General features: G+C 48.8%; 1 protein-coding gene across 1 annotated transcript; it reads right to left on the minus strand.

Annotated features, from left to right (window-relative positions):
* Positions 1-14,264: 14,264 nt before the first annotated feature.
* Positions 14,265-16,042, minus strand: LOC119440508 (solute carrier family 22 member 7). Its single transcript, XM_037705410.1, has 2 exons — positions 14,792-16,042; positions 14,265-14,750 (listed from the first exon to the last, which is right to left on the minus strand). Exons 1-2 carry the CDS (start codon positions 16,040-16,042, stop codon positions 14,265-14,267), a joined length of 1,737 nt encoding a protein of 578 aa, XP_037561338.1.
* Positions 16,043-17,676: the final 1,634 nt, after the last annotated feature.

Consider the following 17,676-nt stretch of genomic DNA (forward strand, 5'->3'; position numbering starts at 1 on the left):
CGTGGCATCTGCCCCTGGTGCGGCGACACACGCCCTACGCTCTTTCACATCTCGTGGGGGTGCGGGGGCAAACCTGAACATTTAAAGACGCCTAACACGTCATTTGAGCGGTGGGAGGTACAGCTGACCGGCGATACCCTGGCGGGACAAGAAGCTTTCGTCCAGCAAGTACGTCGAGCAGCCATGGCCAGTGGAGTCCTGGAATGAGGACACCACCCACTCGTCCTCAAGATCAACTCGATGGTCTAAATAAATGTTTTTCTCTCTCTCTCTCCTACTCCGAATTATCGTGATCCGAATGCGTGGAGGACGCCAGACGATAAGCCAATTTGCTTCCGATGTGGACGTGTTGGACAAATTTCACGGTACTGCCGAAGTCCTTGGCCCTCACGTTTTCGTTCGGAAAACTGACGGCTGCAGCTCATGGAGGCGACGCTGCTGTAACGACTTGCTCTCAAATTCCTCTGTTGACACTCCCTACCAATCAGAGCCTGATTGACGTTGAAGTGGATGGCCTACCTGGTACAGCTTTGATTGACACCCGCGCCCATATTTCTGTTATGGGCTCTCACCTCCTCAGCTGTTGAAGAAAGTTATGACCCCTGCCCCATCACCTGTTGTACGTGTGGCCGACGGTAGCACGTCTCCCGTAGCTGTCCTCTATACCACACGTTTCAGTGTCGCCGGCCGGACGCGGGGGTGGCGTTGAGGAGTGTGGACGCACTCGCATCACGCTCCGCAATTTCTATGTTTTTCGTGTGGTCCAGTTCTTCTAACCTACGAAAAGTGCACCTCATCCGTTCCGGGAAGTCAAGCGGCAGCCAGGGAGGCCAGTTTTTTGGCCCTTGGACCATTCTTCACGGAAATACGACCAAGGGATTGCTACCTCCACAAGTGAGCCTGTGTAAGCCTACCGACGAGTAGCGAGCGGCGGCAGCCGCGACGCCGGCTGCGACTCCGCCACCGCCGCGACGCCGACGCAGATGGCGTCTCAAACTCCTGCGCGTTGTGCGAAAAGCGGCTCAGTGGGGAGAGCCCCGACCAGCCATGATTCCAACACAGAAGAGCGCATGGATTTTGCGGACATCGGACCGCACCAGGCGATGACCACCAAAACAGGGATAAGCCCAGCACCGTCCACCATCAACAACGGTGAGAATACGACCGACAAACGCATTCAAGACGCCCAAGAGGGATGGACCACGGTTGTGTCCATCAGGGAAAGAAAAATGCAACGGAGAGAACGTGCGCAGGAGCACCAGAAGAACGACTCTCCGAAGAACGCAGACAAGCCAAAGTTTCGCCCGAGACGCAACGGGAAGAAACTACCACCCTTACCAAAGAACGATTTCAAGGTGATTGTGAGACCGCATCAAGGACTCCCGCTTCGAGCAATTACAGCTCCCGTGATGGCCCGTGCGATTATAGAGGCTTGCGATGAAAAGATCCAAGGTGAGCAGTTTCTGCTGCGTATTAAGCCTGGATCGAACATTGTAATTGTCTCAACCCCAGAGAAGGAAGTCGCAAACACATTGCGCCAGATTACATCACTCAAGATAAATGGAAAACCCCATGCGGTGAAAGCGTATGTAGCTCTGGGGGATGCAGCAGTTCGGGGGGTAATCCACGGACTCACCCCACATACGCCATCAGACGTCCTTAAATCGAAAATCAGAGTGCGCACGCTAAATGTGGAAGTCGCACGAATGAAGACGCACGAATGCTGGGGGACACTAAGAGTGCTGTCATTGTATTTTTCGGAAACCTAGTACCAAGATATGTGTACTACGAGGGAGGCGAAATGGCCTGCTATCCGTTTCGAAATACAGTGCAAGTCTGCAAAACATGTCAAAGGGTGGGTCACAGAACTGATGTGTGCCCACAACCGGAACTGTGTGTGTGTAGGATTTGTGGAACGGAAGATCCTGCAGACGGACATGAATGTAACCCGAAGTGTGCCTCATGTGGTGAAGCCCACCTAACGGGGGACCGAAGCTGCAGAAAGCGTCTAAAACAGGTTCGCCGACCAGAACCATCGTCAGGACGCCAAGCACGGATGCCATCAAAGGAACGTAGACTCAAGAGTAAACACAGGTGGTTCGAGTCGGAGGAAGAAGAGCAAGAGTATACTACGGAAGGATCCATTCCCTTCGACCAGGAAAATTTTCCGGAAGTACACCGTCAAGAAACCGGGCGGGGACCAGTGAAGTCCAAGCTGAAGAACGCAACACCTCAACACCCTCAGTCCAGGGAAACCATTGGCCAAGCACAAATGGCGGCACCAAAGGTAAGCTGGGCACAAGTTGCAGCTCCCACTGCGCAACATCAGACCAATCACAAATCGGTAGCGGATCAGAAACTCATAGAAGAAAATCGATCACTAAAAGCCAGTCTGGCAGAATTGAAGAAAGAGATGGCTGCCCTTAAGCAAACAATACACGACCTCGCAAACAAAACAAAAGAAGCGTCTACAACACAGGTTATTAAACCCATACCAACACCAGAAGAGCCCATGGGCAAGCAGCTGGAAACAATCGCACATCAAGTACAGATAATGTTCGCAGAATTGCATGCTCTTAAGAGACACGTAGACGACTCGCTAAGCTCCATCAAAGTAACCACACGAAAACGCATTAATGATAGCCCAGGAGCTCCTAGTCGTCGCCCTAAAGTGATAGAGACGACGGATAGCGATAGTACCATTCATGGCTAACACGACACATAGAAACACTGAAAACCTTGAGGTATGGCAGTGGAATTGCCGTACGTTACGTAACAAACATGCTGCCCTTGCACAATATATACAGTCAGCGCCAGTCCTACCCGACATTATATGCCTACAAGAAATCGGGCAAATCACACAAAAACTAAAGGGATACGAGACATATTCCAATCCTGATTATCCTAGGGTCGCCACCTTTGCGAGAAAAGACCTGGCCCTCAGCGTCACGTATATGCCACAGCACGACACACAGCATCAAATACTAACGGTGTGGCCATGCAAAAGAAATAAAGCAAAGACGGTAATCGTAAATGTATACAGTGCTCCTAGAGAGCGAGCACCATGCTTCGATACCCTAATAATTTATTCAATATCAGACATGGAGCGAAAAGACAAGCTGCTAGTGGTTGGTGACTTCAATGCACCACACTCCGCCTGGGGTTACAACAAAGACTCAGTGAAGGGAAAATCACTAGTCGAGACAACAGATCGATACGGGCTAGAACTCATCACAATACCGGGTTGTTACACACGTTTAGGCAACAGTGTAGCGGCGGATACAACCCCAGATCTAGCTTTCTCGAGCCATCCAGGGGAGACCCGGTGGACAAATTTGGAGGAAAATTTGGGCAGTGACCATAACATTATCTCGATAGGTCTCAATTCCCCAAAAATCCGTCGCTCCCTAAGGAGGGCTTGCATTACAGACTGGACTGTATATCGAGATAAACAAGAGCAGCTCATATTCACAGAAGATATTGAAACCTGGGTGAAACAAATACGCGAAACGCACGGAAGATCAACGAGGGAGATCGCTACAACATCGGATATAACAGCGGTAGACAGCCGCCTCATACATTTATGGGAAGCACGCAGAAGCCTGACGAGACGATGGAAAAGACAAAGATTGAATAGAAAGCTTAAAATACGCATAGCACAACTAACACAGGAGGCTAATGCTTATGCACAAACACTAGAAAACAATAATTGGCACCAATTCTGTGAATCTCTACATGGAACCCTACACACAAAAAAGACATGGGCCATTTTGAGAAGCATGATAGATCCTGCAAATACAAAAACAGCGACGAACCGAGCAATTCGATTACTTGAATGCGAATTTCGAGACGCTGACACACATCTCCTAGACACCCTAGAAGACATATATATAGGAGCAAAATCCACGCAAAATGATGATACTCCCACATATTCAGGAAGGAGCAATGAGGAGCTAGATGCCTCTATATCGGTGGCAGAGGTTTTCGCGGCAGCGCAAACTTTCAAGAAAAATACGGCGCCTGGACCGGACAAAATAACAAACGCCATGATTCGCAATCTTAGCCTCAATGCTTTGACAGGGCTAACAGATCTCTTTAACAAACATGTATGGACTGAAGGAGGTCAAATCCCACAGGCATGGAGGCATGCAGAGATAATTCTAATACCGAAACCAGGGAAACCGAGGGACATAAAAAATCTCCGACCCATATCCCTTACCTCATGTCTGGGTAAGCTTTTTGAAAAGGTTATACAGATGAGACTCACTAGGTACATAGAAAACAGCAACCTTTTCCCGGAAACTATGTTCGGCTTTAGACAGCATATGTCGGTACAGGACGTGTTTCTCCTGCTGAAAGAAGAAGTATTAAACCCAGAGAGAGGAAATGCAGACAGATTCATAGTGGCATTAGATATCAAAAAAGCTTTCGATACCATCTCGCACGAGAGCATTTTAACGGAACTATCGAGCATGCACTGCGGACAGCGGACTTATGAATACATAAAATCCTTTCTAGACGAACGCACAGCCACGATAGGGCTAGGATCCACCCGCTCAGGCGTTCTACAGACCCCCAAAAGAGGAACACCGCAAGGTTCAATTCTTTCGCCGCTTCTCTTTAATATAGGGTTGAAAGGGCTAGCAGTGAAACTACAACGGATCCCAAACTTAGGACATGCGATTTACGCGGACGACGTAACTCTCTGGACCGCAAAGGGATCTTTAGGGGAACGTCAGGAAACCCTCCAGAAGGCAATTAGCAATGTAGAGGAACATGTGGCAAAAGCTGGTATGAGTTGCGCCCCGGAGAAGTCCGAACTAATCCGAGTAAGAGCGCCTTATACACGAAAGGACGATAGACTTCCGATAAAGCTTGCTCTTGGAGGTCAAACAATAAAGGAGGTATCTAAAGCTCGTATACTCGGACTATGGATACAGGAAAATGGAGCAGTAGGGCACACGATCGCAAATCTCCGGAAAACCGTTAACAGTGTGTCTAGGATGATAAACAGAGTAGCAAGAAACAGAAAAGGCTTCAAGGAAGAAGAGACGATAAGGCTCGTGCAGGCATTTATCATAAGCCGTGTAACCTTCGGCCTTCCTTTCCAAAAAGTATCAAACTCAGAGGAAACTAAAATAAACGCCCTGATACGCACAGCTTATAAGGCGGCGCTTGGTCTACCGATCAGCACTAGCACGACCTTTTTTGAAGCAATGGGTATTAGCAACACTTTTGAGGAACTCGTGGCTGCAACACTGATCGCACAACGAGAAAGGCTCAGTGCCACGGAGCAAGGTCGAACACTTCTCCGTCGATTAGGTTATCCACTCAGACCGGCACATTGCAACGACCAAACAGAACTCCTCCCACCGGACATACGAGCTAAGATCTTGGTGTCCCCAATCCCTAAAAACATTAGCGAGAAATACCACAGACAACGGCGCCTTGCACGGGCCAGGACACTCGAACGCAGGTTTGGTAGAAATCCGGAGGTTTATTACACGGACGCGTGTAAACAAGATAGCAAAACTTTCATTGTGGTAGCCACAAACGCTCAAACTACTATTTCCGCGACAGTCAGGACAGAGTCAGTGGCCACAGCAGAGGCTACCGCGGTGGCTCTGGCTATACGTGACGCTGAATATAGAGCACGTTCTGCTTTAATACTAACCGACTCGCAGTCGGCATGTCGCCTTTTCCTGACAGGCACCCTGCCCAAACTCGCAATGAAAATCCTAGGACGAAATCTCACGGAACACCACGCTATTACGTGGTGTCCGGCGCACGCCGGAGTGACGGGTAACGAGAGGGCGGACCGCCTCGCTCGAGAATATAGCATCCGAGCGACGGAACGCACTCTCGTAGAATCTCCGATCACAATAAAAGATATCTTGGAGGCACAGAGACGAGGAAGGCAACGGTATAGCTTTCCAGACCCATCCTTGGACTCAGCGCAAATGCGGGACTGGCGCCGACTACAAACCCGTACATACCCACACCTAATCCTACTACACCACATACACCCCACCCGGTACCCCAACACTTGCCCTTGGTGCGGGGGGCGGCCATCTCTTGGCCATATCACATGGTCGTGCCGGAATCGGCCACAAGAAATCCAATCACCCCTTTTGGGGCAAAACTCCAAAAGTAGGCAGTGGGAGGTGTGGCTAGCCAGCTCGGTGCGGGAGGACCAACTGGCCCTTCTCGACCAAGCCCGGCGTGCCGCTATCGCCAGTGGGGCCCTGGACTGAGGGACCCACCCACTGGACCTGGATTTAATTCTTTTTTTTAAATAAAAGTTATACTACTACTAGTGTTGCCGGCCGACAAACTTCTGTTTTGTTCATCGTCCTCGCCCGCTGTTCCAATGACATCATCCTCGGTCTTGACTTTTTATCCGCCCACTCCGCCCTCATCGACTGCTCCACTGGTACTGTACAACTTGGCCTACCAAATGTAATTGATCAACCAAGTGTAATCGATCAATTGGTCGCCTCTGTTCTGCTGAGCACGTCTGTCTGCCGCCTCAAGCCATGACTTGTGTTGCTGTGACACCCTCTCCACCTGTACCTGACGGTGACTATGTGCTCTCTCCCATCACTGCCGTTCTGTTGACGCAGAGTGCTGACATTCCTCACACTGTTATTACTCTACGGGACAATCTTACTTGTCTTCGTGTGGTGAATTTCGGACTGTGCTCACAAGTGCTCCCACAGGGGATTTCCCTCGCTATGCTGACGCCCTCCTACGAGTACGTTATCTCGGCCTTGTCTCCACCTAATGTTTTTCGCTCGTGCACCGCCGATATCCCGCCTGCTTCACCAGATCTGCCTCCTACCAACCTCAACAAAATGATCGCTCCAGACCTTTCGCCCAACCAAGCTGACGATCTCCTTCGCCTCCTCTCCTCTTACGCGACGTCTTTGACCTTTGTGACCGTCCTCTGGGTCAAACCTGCGCTGTCAAGCCCCGCATAAACACTGGCGATGCCCATCCGATTCGCCGACGACCACACCGAGTATCTCCAGCTGAGCGTCACATCATTCAAAAAGAGGTCGACAAGATGCTCGCCAAAGATATGATCGAGCCGTCCGGCAGCCCTTGGGCTCCTCCTGTGGTTCTGGTTAAAAAGAAAGACGACAGTTGGAGATTTTGCGTGGATTACTGGCATCTTAACAAGATCACCAAAAAAGACGTGTACCCGCTCCCATGCATAGACGACGCCCTGGATCGCTTTCACGGCGCCAAGTATTTTTCTTCAATCAACCTTCGGTCAGGGTACTGGCAGACAGCTGTCGATGACATGGACCGTGAGAAGACCACTTTTGTTACCCCTGACTGCCTTTATCAGTTTAAAGTTATGCCCTTCGGCTTATGCAACGCCCCAGCCACCTTCAAATGTATGATGGACACTCTCTTACACGGTTTAAAATGGTCCATTTGCCAGTGTTATCTTGATGACGTCATTGTATTTTCACCGACATTTGAAACGCATCTCGATCGACTTTCCTCTATTCATTCTGTGTTTCGCAAAGCCGGCCTGCAACTTAATTCATCTAAGTGCCACTTCGCACGTCAGCAACTTATCATGCTGGGTCTTCTCGTCAACTCAACCAGTGTTCGCCCCGACCCTGACAGTTTGAGTCGTGCAGAAGTTCCCTGTTCCAACTTGCACAAAGGAAGTTCGTAGCTTTCTGGGTCTATGCTTCTACTTCCGTCGTTTTGTCAAGAATTTTGCGGAAATCACATGCCCCTCTCACAAATTTACTGATGAAAGGCGTCTCGTTTTTTGGGGGAGCTGTACAGGCAACCACCTTCTCTACCATCATCACGTCGCTCACTACACCACCTGTCCTGGTTCATTTAGACTGCTCCACTCCAACAGAACTCCGTACCGATGCCAGCGGCCACGGAATCGGCGTTGTTTTGGTCCAGTATCAGAATGGGCATGCCCGTGTTATTGCCCATGCCAGCCTGCTCCTTTCACCAGCCGAACAGAGCTACTCCTTCACGTAACGGGAGTGTCGCGCCTTCACCGATGGTGTTTCAGTATTCATCGGCTGCGAAGCCGGGCCTATCGTCTTAACGTTCTTGTAGCGCCTTAACCTGCGCTTGTAACAAACGCTTCTTTTCTTTGAGAGCATTGACTTTGACTTCATCTGAGCCCTCGGAGACGATGCTTACCCAATCCACCTTTGACCGTGTCCGCAGCTTCTTCTGCTGCTGCTGCTTGGGTCGAGAGTCCTCCATCATCGGCTTGGACGGCGGCGGCGGCAGTCGCAGGAACGAAACGGACGACCCCTCGGACGGCTCCTGGATTGTTCGCGCGACATGCTGCGCCCATCTCGACGACTGAAGCGGGCCTGCTGCTTCTTCTTCTTGGCCTCCTCCTCGGCAGCTAACTTTGCTTCACACTGTGTCTTTTTGATCACATATGGCGTACAGAAAAGTTCCTTACATTTGCTGTCACCCGTCAGATGGCCCTTGTCACACGGACAACACTTGGGAGTGCACTGGTGATCTTCGGGCGGCGATACCATCCCACACCCATGCACGACACTTCGGTTTTTCGCTATCGCATACGTCATCGGAGTGATGACCAAGTTCTCCACACCTGAAGCAAACTTGACATCTCTTCTTGAACAAGCGGCAGGGTGTGAGCATGCCTTCAATCCTGACAAATCTTAGAACTTCAGCTTCCAAAAGGGTGATAATAATAGTGGAAGTCTTCCCCATTCGACGCACTCCAGAAATCGTAGGATCCTGCGGATCCGTTCTCAATGCTTTGAAAACTGTTCTTCCATGAATCTCTTACTGATCCTGTAGGCTACTCCTCGCCCATAATCCTCCAGTGCGATCAGATTTAACACCACTTCGTGCTCCTTGTCATCGAGTTTAAAGCGACGGATTGCAGCTATCTTCACGCTTCGACTAAAGTCCAAGGAATAAAAGAGCACCGTACCTTGCTTTCCTTTCACGCACCACGAGTCCTGCCCCAAACAGCAGATTTCGGCAGCTTCGGCGAGGGCCTGACTAATCAGTGGGCCCTATGTGCTCTTAATTGCGGCTAGATCTTCACGAGGCCTAATAACCACCTTCATGCCTTCCTCCGAGAACCTCGGAAGATTCATAGCGATCGACCGTTCCGTCAGTTTCCTCGTAGCCGCTTTTGTAGGGCCGAGTACGGCCCCACCTGCCATTTTGGCCCCCACTTCCCCGCCTCCGACGCTGCGCGACGCCATCTTGGCCTTCTCCTTGGCACCTTCGAGAAGGTTCCGTTGTCTCTTCGCGTCAACCTTTTCCTGGAGTACTCGGACCCAGGTGCTATCATAAGCTTCCGGATCAAGGTCCGTACCTTCGACGATCACCTCCATCGACATGGTGGGTCCACAAAATCAGCAGTATACCGGTGGCGAAGGGGCCTCCGGCCGGCCTCCCCGGCTGAAGTCGTCGTAGGTCTAAAGGAGGCTTAGCGTTTCCTTCGCTACACAGTGGTAGTGACTAAACTGTCGAGCGTGAGCAGCAGCAGAGGTATCGGTCACAAAACGTAAAGGCTTCGCCGTTATTTTCTTAGCGCCCGTGGAGGTCGTAAACTCGGCAATGAGAATTTGTTTTTCCTTTTTTACGCAAGCTCTTATTTCTTAACTCCATAAAGCTACATCTCAAGAACACATTGACCTTGCCATAGCAAGGGCCAGAGACCAGTTTTGGGCTATATATTTACCTGTCACCATCTGGTCAACAATAATTTTGACCTACTGTATCTCGCTTAGTTTTTAGATAAACTCTTTGTTTTTTCAATTGGTATGTATTTGAGAAAGGTAAAGAATCGCTAAAGCAGTAAAACCATTCTATTTTAAGTCTTTCTTATCTTACGATTTAAAGGGATAAACACGTACAAAACATCACTACTTTATTTTTATCGCCAGCAGTATTACTCACCGCCCAATTACCTGATTTACAACTCCGAAATTTCATGTGTAAGTTCATACAAGTATCTAGGTGTTAATTTGACGTCATATTTAACATGGTGCCTTCACATAATGCGCCTCAGTAATGAAGCTAACCGCTTTCTTGGTTGTCTACGTTGTAACCTTTATAACCGTTGTAACCGTTGTAACCGACTTCTCACCTATCAGACATTCATCAGACAGAAACTTCAATGCGCATGCGCTGTTTGAGACACTCACCAAAGTAATATAACCGTGCTATAATCTGTACAGAACCGCGCAGCCCGATTCAATTTCTCCAAATAGTCATATTATTTTACTATTTCTGAACTAAAATCTCGTGCAAACATTGGAAGTCTTTCACCACGCCGCAGAATAGCACGCATGTGCCTATATTCTTCAAGTTTTATCAACCGTCACCCTGTACTCTTGCCATCAGGCCAGCCCATCGCCATTCAGATCACACCACTCACGAAAAAGCTGTTTACCCGCCACCTGCTCGAACCACTGCGCACCTTTCTTCATTTTTTGTCAAGGCATCACAACATGGGAATTGCCCTCCCGCTGACGTTGAATGGCCCTCCCGCTGATCCACTCCAGCCGCAACGACTCCAAGACAGCGATCGAAAAATTGTATAACATATTAACACATCTCTAATAGCCCACCCCTCATGTAAAACCCCTTCACTGGGGCCTTTGAGGTAATGTAAATAGATAAAAAATTTAGTTTTTTTTTCTTTTTCTTTGTTTTTTTAGTTGAACCCAACGTTTAAAAATAGCCTGTGGCAGATGGCACAATTCTAACCCTTGAGCTAAATTGCTCGATGAAGGGGCCATTACTTCTACGAGAAATCGAAACGCTTGATGGAGTAATTAACACAATTAAACTAATTAACTTCCTAATTATTTACATTACGGCGCCAATTTCAAGCTACGCATTGTAGATAGTGAGTTTGAAAGGTATATCCTCTTGGAACGTATTCAGAGGATGGCACCGGTTTCGAGATATTCGCCGTCAAACTTGAGATAAAAATGCACTGTTGTACCACTTACTTTTTCATGAAAATGCTTTTTTTATGCATTGAAGCACAAAAGTGACTGGAACGCCAATGTATTTCGTCGGAACGCGGCCCTGCATGGCTCCGCCACCGAGGTGATTGTGCGTAACGTCGGCGGAGTGTCCACTTCGCTGCGCCGTTCTTGCAGCCGGTGGATTCAACGGATTCAAGTAGTTCAAGGAGTTCAAGCAGTTTAAGCGCAAAGTCAAACCTTCCTATCGTTATCAAAGCTTCGTGCTTCGGCCGAGACAGCCAGCTTTTTTACAAGTGTAACTGAGACGAAGCGCGAAACCGTGAGGGACGACGATGCGACAGCATATGCTGTAAAATTAGTTTAGTGCCACCAACTACATAACGCTAAAATAGTAGTTAAAGTGTAGCTTTATGACATATAAGCAGTCAAAGAAGCACAAGGATTCTCGCTAATGGGTTAAATATGGAGCTCGCGCTCTACGCTGGAATATGTTCTAGCAATGCACAATCCGAGTCGACAGACTTCATAGGGATGTCAAGTAGGAAGCATTGTTATGTATTAGCGGGCATTCATTTAATGAATAAAGTTAACTTCAAATACGTTTACGTTAACCCGCCACCCGTTGGAATACGTTTACTCTAATATTTCCCAATCAGAGTCAACGAACTGCACGTGACTGTCAAGTACTTCAGGAAAACTGTTCGTGAGTGAGCGGGTTAATGTAATCGCTGAGGTAATTACGAACTACGTTTAATTAGCCTCATCATTCATTATATAGAGGTTTGGGTTCATGGAAACTGCCCATCAAAATCGCGTCAAACTGAATGCTCGGTCTAAAACGCATTCGTGTAGTTCATGCAAGCTATACCGAGTCCAACCAAGGAAGTGTCTGGTCGGTCTGGAACTTTATCCATACCTGCCAACACTCCGGATTTCTTTTAAATTTACAAATTTCGGCACGTTTTACTGTATTACGATCGAATGTTGCGTCAAGCTTTACGAAAAGTTAATTCTGTTTGCAGAAATGCATTGTCCATAGGTCTCCGCACCTTCCATTGCAAGTCTTGTGATGGTAAAAAGATTCAAGAGGCATACTTGCTTCGAGCAAGTTATGAAGTTTTGAAGGAGCTGAAATTTGCAACTGCTAAATCGCTGAAAAAGCAGCTGTGACCTAAAAATAGTTTGTTACTTATCATTATTTGACGTTGCAAGTTTGTTGCTGCTTGGTGTTTTTCGTCTAAACATAAATTCTCGTTACTCAAATAAGTATATATATCACTGCAAAGTCTTGTGCTCGGGGCAAGCTTTGCTATCTTCCCCACCCGCCCCTCAGACTGTAAGCTTACCCTATCCCATCAGGAGCAACATCGCCGTACCTCTCCTACCTCGCAACATTCACCCAGCACACCACGAACAGCGAAGGGAGGCCCGGGCTTGTGTCGCACACAAGCAATACGTTTAAATAGCAAGTAATACGGGAGGCAACCCGCTACCACCTACATGGATGCGGTGTCTTCCGGACGAGCAGCCAGAACAGCCACCGTAGGCGTGAACAAAGAACATCGGAGCAGCATTTCATTCCCCCGAAACAATAGCCTCCAAGCATAGGAAGCGGCCATAGGCCTCGCGCTATCCCAAACAGAGGTTGAAGTGATAGTGACCGACTCTCAGCAAACTTGTCACAGCTTCGCTAGTGGCAGAATGCATACCAACACGCTCAGAATCATTGATCAAAAGCCGCCAACGAGACCAGTCATGATCATCTGTGGGCGCCAGCTCACCACGGCAAAGCAACGATTATCGCCAACCTCGTGGCTCGAGATTGGACCCGCCGAGCAGGCGCCGAGGAATCCCAGTCCGAGCTCATGCACCCTCTAGTTTCGTACCAAGACATCACACATTACAAGCTAAACACATTACGCGGCCCGTGCTCAAGGCATTCTGTAATAAGGACGCCTCTCCAAGCTACTTTCGCATAATAAATATGTTTATTCTCTCTCTCCCTCTCTTGCTATCTTCCTCCAGTGTTCCTCGATAACGCCAAGGAAATCTTCGTCTTAACCTATTCCACAGTATTTAGGATGCACATATCTTTTTTTTTAATCGCATTCAACTATCATTGTCTGCTAATGTTTTCTTCGTTATTACTTCGTGCGTGACGATATTACCCCTTCTGTATGTGCGAGAATGGGCTGTTGCCACAGTCTGTAAATTAGTCCAGAGCAGTAGGAATCGCGGAAGTCGGCTTATTTATATTTTACAACTGCGGCAAAAGACCTAGCACAGGTTCGACCAGCAAGTTCCACTCAGAATAAAGTCAAAATCGGCTGCGTAACGCCATCCGCGCTCTAAAGCACATGTCAAAATTGCATCGAAAGTGACAGAATAAAGAGAAATAAAGCAATAATTTGATGCAGCAACATATTCCAGTTCCTTCGAATAAACCACCAGTTCATAGCACCCATGTTGTCGTCTTCTGCAAGTATACTGTTTGTCTGCGCTGTTTGTTTAGTGTGTCCAGCAGAATGAGTTTCTAAATAAAAGAAAATCAAACTGCAAAGCCCAAAAACACGGCGACACCTAACTTAACAACTTATATGCCCCATTTCGCAACTTTGTACAGTGTTACTTCATGAATTATCGAACAAAATTAAAGGCATTTTGATAAGTACACACATTTGCCTGCCTTCAAATTGAACCATCTTGAAATCCTCTCGTGTTCCTCGCCCCTTAGACCACAGCAAATTACTATTAAAGCAAGTCAAACTATCTCGAAAGTCAGTGTGGTTACGACCACTGGTCACCCAAGCCGCCGTATGTGATTACGCACATACACAAACTCACACACACACACACACACACACACACACACACACACACACACACACACATATATATATATATATATATATATATATATATATATATATATATATATATATATATGTGTGTGTGTGTGTGTGTGTGTGTGAAGGAAGTAATTTCTTCGGATCCGGTGTTGCATAAATTAAGAGAAGTACAGGCGCACGTAGAAAAGCAAAGACATTGAATTGTTAATTTTGATATATTATATTATATAATATGTATATATATATATATATAATATATATATATATATATATATATATATATATATATATATATCTGTGAAGCATAGAATAACAGGAATCAATCAGGCACAGAAATAGTTCAGGGAATAAAAAAGCACGTAGGGATAGTATAACAGGACATTACAGCCGTTTCGGCCGGGGTCCGGCCTTCATCATATATGTATATTCGTCAGAAATGATGCGGTATGCTGTGCGTCGACGACCAACGCAGCGAACCATCCGACATGCTTCTCTTGCTCCTGGTGGTCGATTTGGAAACCATCGAGCTGCTCTTCTCCAGGAGACACTGTTCCAGCGTCTTCTTCATGTGGTCTATGGAGACCTTGCTTGAGATCGAGGGCTGCCGCCTCGTCGCGGCATCGGTGACCTTGCACTCGACAGCAGAGGAAGCGGGCAGGTCGGATATCACAAACAGCGACACCACGAGCAAGAGCGCCGCCGTGGCGAATGCTACGTCCTCACGGCCGAGCTGCTGCAGCACCAGCGTTGAACTGGCGCAAAGGGCGCCGATGCTGCCGCTAGCGAGCGCCCAGCAGAGGGCCACACCGCGCACAGCCGTGGGGACTATCTCCATGACGTAGGCGACGCTGACGACGATGGCAACGGCAAGGATGCCATGCGAGAGCGCCAGTAAAATGGTGGCCGCGAGATGAAGCTGACGACGAAAGTGAGCAGACAGTGGGTGCAGCCGGCCACCAACGAAGCCACGCTGAACACGTTCACCAGCGCAAAGCGGGTGACCGCAGTGTTCATTGCCGCGTAACTGAGAAGGGTGCCAACGAACGCGGCACCCATGAACCAACCACTGCTGCCCTCGCTGTCGTCGCTTCGCGCCACCATTGATATGATGTCTGTGAAGACGGCGAACATGAGCGAGAACAGGACGGCGAACATTATCAACGCTTGCCGCCGGACTGAGACGGCGTCGAGCAACGGGCCTTGTTTGGCGGTGGAGTAGGCGGCACAGTTCCGGTACTTCCAGCTATCCCTCTTCAGGATAAGTTTGTCGAGAAGGTAGGCTGTACCCGCGAAGGGAAAGCGGTTCATCTCGGCCGCGATCAGCATCGTGGCCTTCGCCTCTTTCAGATTGCCCTTGGCGATGAGCCAGCGCGGCGATTCTTGCGCGGCTCCGAACGTTGCGAGTAGAAGCAGTGTCGGCGAGAGAAACACGGCTTGTTTCAAGGCCCAGCTTATCTGCAGGCTCCTAATGGTCACAAACCATAGGTCGCCCAGCACGAAGCTCGCTGTCGCAGCGAAGATGAGATACAACGGCCTGTGTTCGTGGACGGTAACCTCGAAGCAGACGAGCAGGGTCACGGCGGTGCTGACAGACGCGCCGCCGGATACGAAAAACTGCGCCAAGGTGTAAAGCGCGTAGTTGGGGGCCAGGCATCCAGCTGCGGTCGACGCAATCGTAGCCGTCACAGCCACCAGCTGAACGGGCATCCTGCCGAATAGGTCGGCCACGGCACCCGACAGCAGCAGGAACACGCCGGAACCCGCGTGCTGCGCCGCCATTGTGGCGGCGAGCAAGGCTCGCCTGTGGCAAACCATGTTCCAGACGCTTATGACTGAGGTGGAGGCTTGTGCTTGGTCGTAGTCCCACTCGTAGCACTCGACCACATTGCCAGTGTCGTTCGGCGAGTCTCCGGTGTTCTCAAATACGTGGCAACGACTGTGGCGTCCGTCGGCGCCCACCGGTATGGCATCGTTCTTCCAGGCGTCCGCCGAGACGTTGTATGCGGCCGGTCTCTTGCACCAATGGTCCACGTCGCGCGAGATTAGGGGTAGCAGTACGGCGTTACCATTCAGCAGGAAGATGGTTATGGCGCTGAGGATCAGCAGCCGCCTCTGGAAGACTCCGTCGCCGAAGCCTTCCTGGCAGTCGAAGCTCTCACTCGTCAGGAGGTCGGCGGCTGCGAGTCGCTGCGGGAAAAAAAGTTCCATGCCCCTTCTTTAATTAACACGAAGATTTCAGTCCCGAGCTAGATCACTTCGGCGCTTTTACTGCTGCTGAAAACGAGGCCCCGTGGCACATCGAGTTACTGCTTCTTCGTCTTCGCACGTAGTGGCGCACGCCACGCGGAAGAATTAAGGAGAATGGACGTTAAACAGAGGCGCATGATTACAAGAAAAAATTGAAATCACTGTCTATATCAGAGCATTACTGGGCAGCTACTTAAAACGGGAAAAATATATTGAGAACGATGAAGTGTGTGATGGAAAAAGCTTATACAGGCGAAGGCAACAAAAACATATGAATATTTTATTTAAGAAGGCATGCCGTCGTCTTCACGCCATGGTCGCCATACAGACTCCATGTACAGCATTCATCCCGCCTTTGTCGTCAAGCTACTTTCAGATATAGCGCAAATAAGCACACACACACACGAAGAAGACACGACAGACGCGGACGAGCGCTACTACCAACTGTTTATTACAATCGGCACACCCTCCGATTTATAAGGTGAACCACGTAAACAAGTGTCACGCCCCCTTCCCCATGCGAGGTGATAAAAACAAACCTAAAAAAGTTGACAATACTACTATCTGCCTCAGACAACAGAGTTCAAGTAGTTCAGTTCGGCACTGTGCAAAAGAAAGTTCGGCACGTTGCACTTTTGCACAGTGCCAAACTGAACTACTTATACGCTGTTGTCTGATGCAGATAGTAGCATTGTTTGCTTTTTTAGATTTGTTTTGTATCACCCCGCATGGGGAAGGGGGCGTGGCACTTGTGTACGTACGTGAATCACCTTATGAATCGGGGGGGGGGGGGGGGGGGTTGTCGATTGTAATAAACAATTGGTAGCAGCGCTCGTCCGCGTTTGTTGTGTCTTCTTCGTGTGTATGTGCACTTATTTACGCTATATCTGAAAGTAACTATGTTAGACCAACTAGCCCAACAGGCGGTCCTTTTGTCATCAAGCGCTCGTTATCATACCATTGAACTCGTACCGTTGCCATGCCATCGTCATCATTGGGTCGTCGCCATACAGTTTTTATCATGCATTCATTGCCGTACGGTTGTTGTTGTAATGCCGTTGGAGTTGCTCCGTCGTCATCATTCTAGCTTCATCCTATTTTCGTCATCTCGTCATGCCAATGCAATCCTTATCACATAGTTGTCGTCAAACCGTTTGCGCCGTGCTGTCATCGCCATCATTCCGCCTTCGACGTTGCATCGACGTCATTCATTCTTTCTTCATTCTATCGTAATTCAGCGCATTGTCATCTACTAGCTGCGAGAGCTGCAGCGCGGGTGATGACAGCATCTACTAAGGCTGCAAATGCGCAGCGACATCAGCTGTTGGGATAGCAGCGCTAGAAAACTCGTTCCATATTCGCTCTGGCGCGAAAAAGGCGTGCGTTTTCAGGATATTTATGGATATAGAGGAGAAGGATGGTGGCCGAGTCAAAGAAAGCGGAGGGTTCAGAAGAAGCACTCAGCCAGCGTGTCTCAGGGAATGGTGGCGCCATCTCTTGATCCTTCTTGTAACATCCACATGACCTCTGTGAGCTCGCTGACATTCGTAATTGCTGCCATTTTCTTAATTAGATTTCGTGCACGTTTACCGCAG

Source organism: Dermacentor silvarum, chromosome 2, assembly GCF_013339745.2.
Source record: "Dermacentor silvarum isolate Dsil-2018 chromosome 2, BIME_Dsil_1.4, whole genome shotgun sequence".
NCBI classification, from domain to species: domain Eukaryota; kingdom Metazoa; phylum Arthropoda; class Arachnida; order Ixodida; family Ixodidae; genus Dermacentor; species Dermacentor silvarum.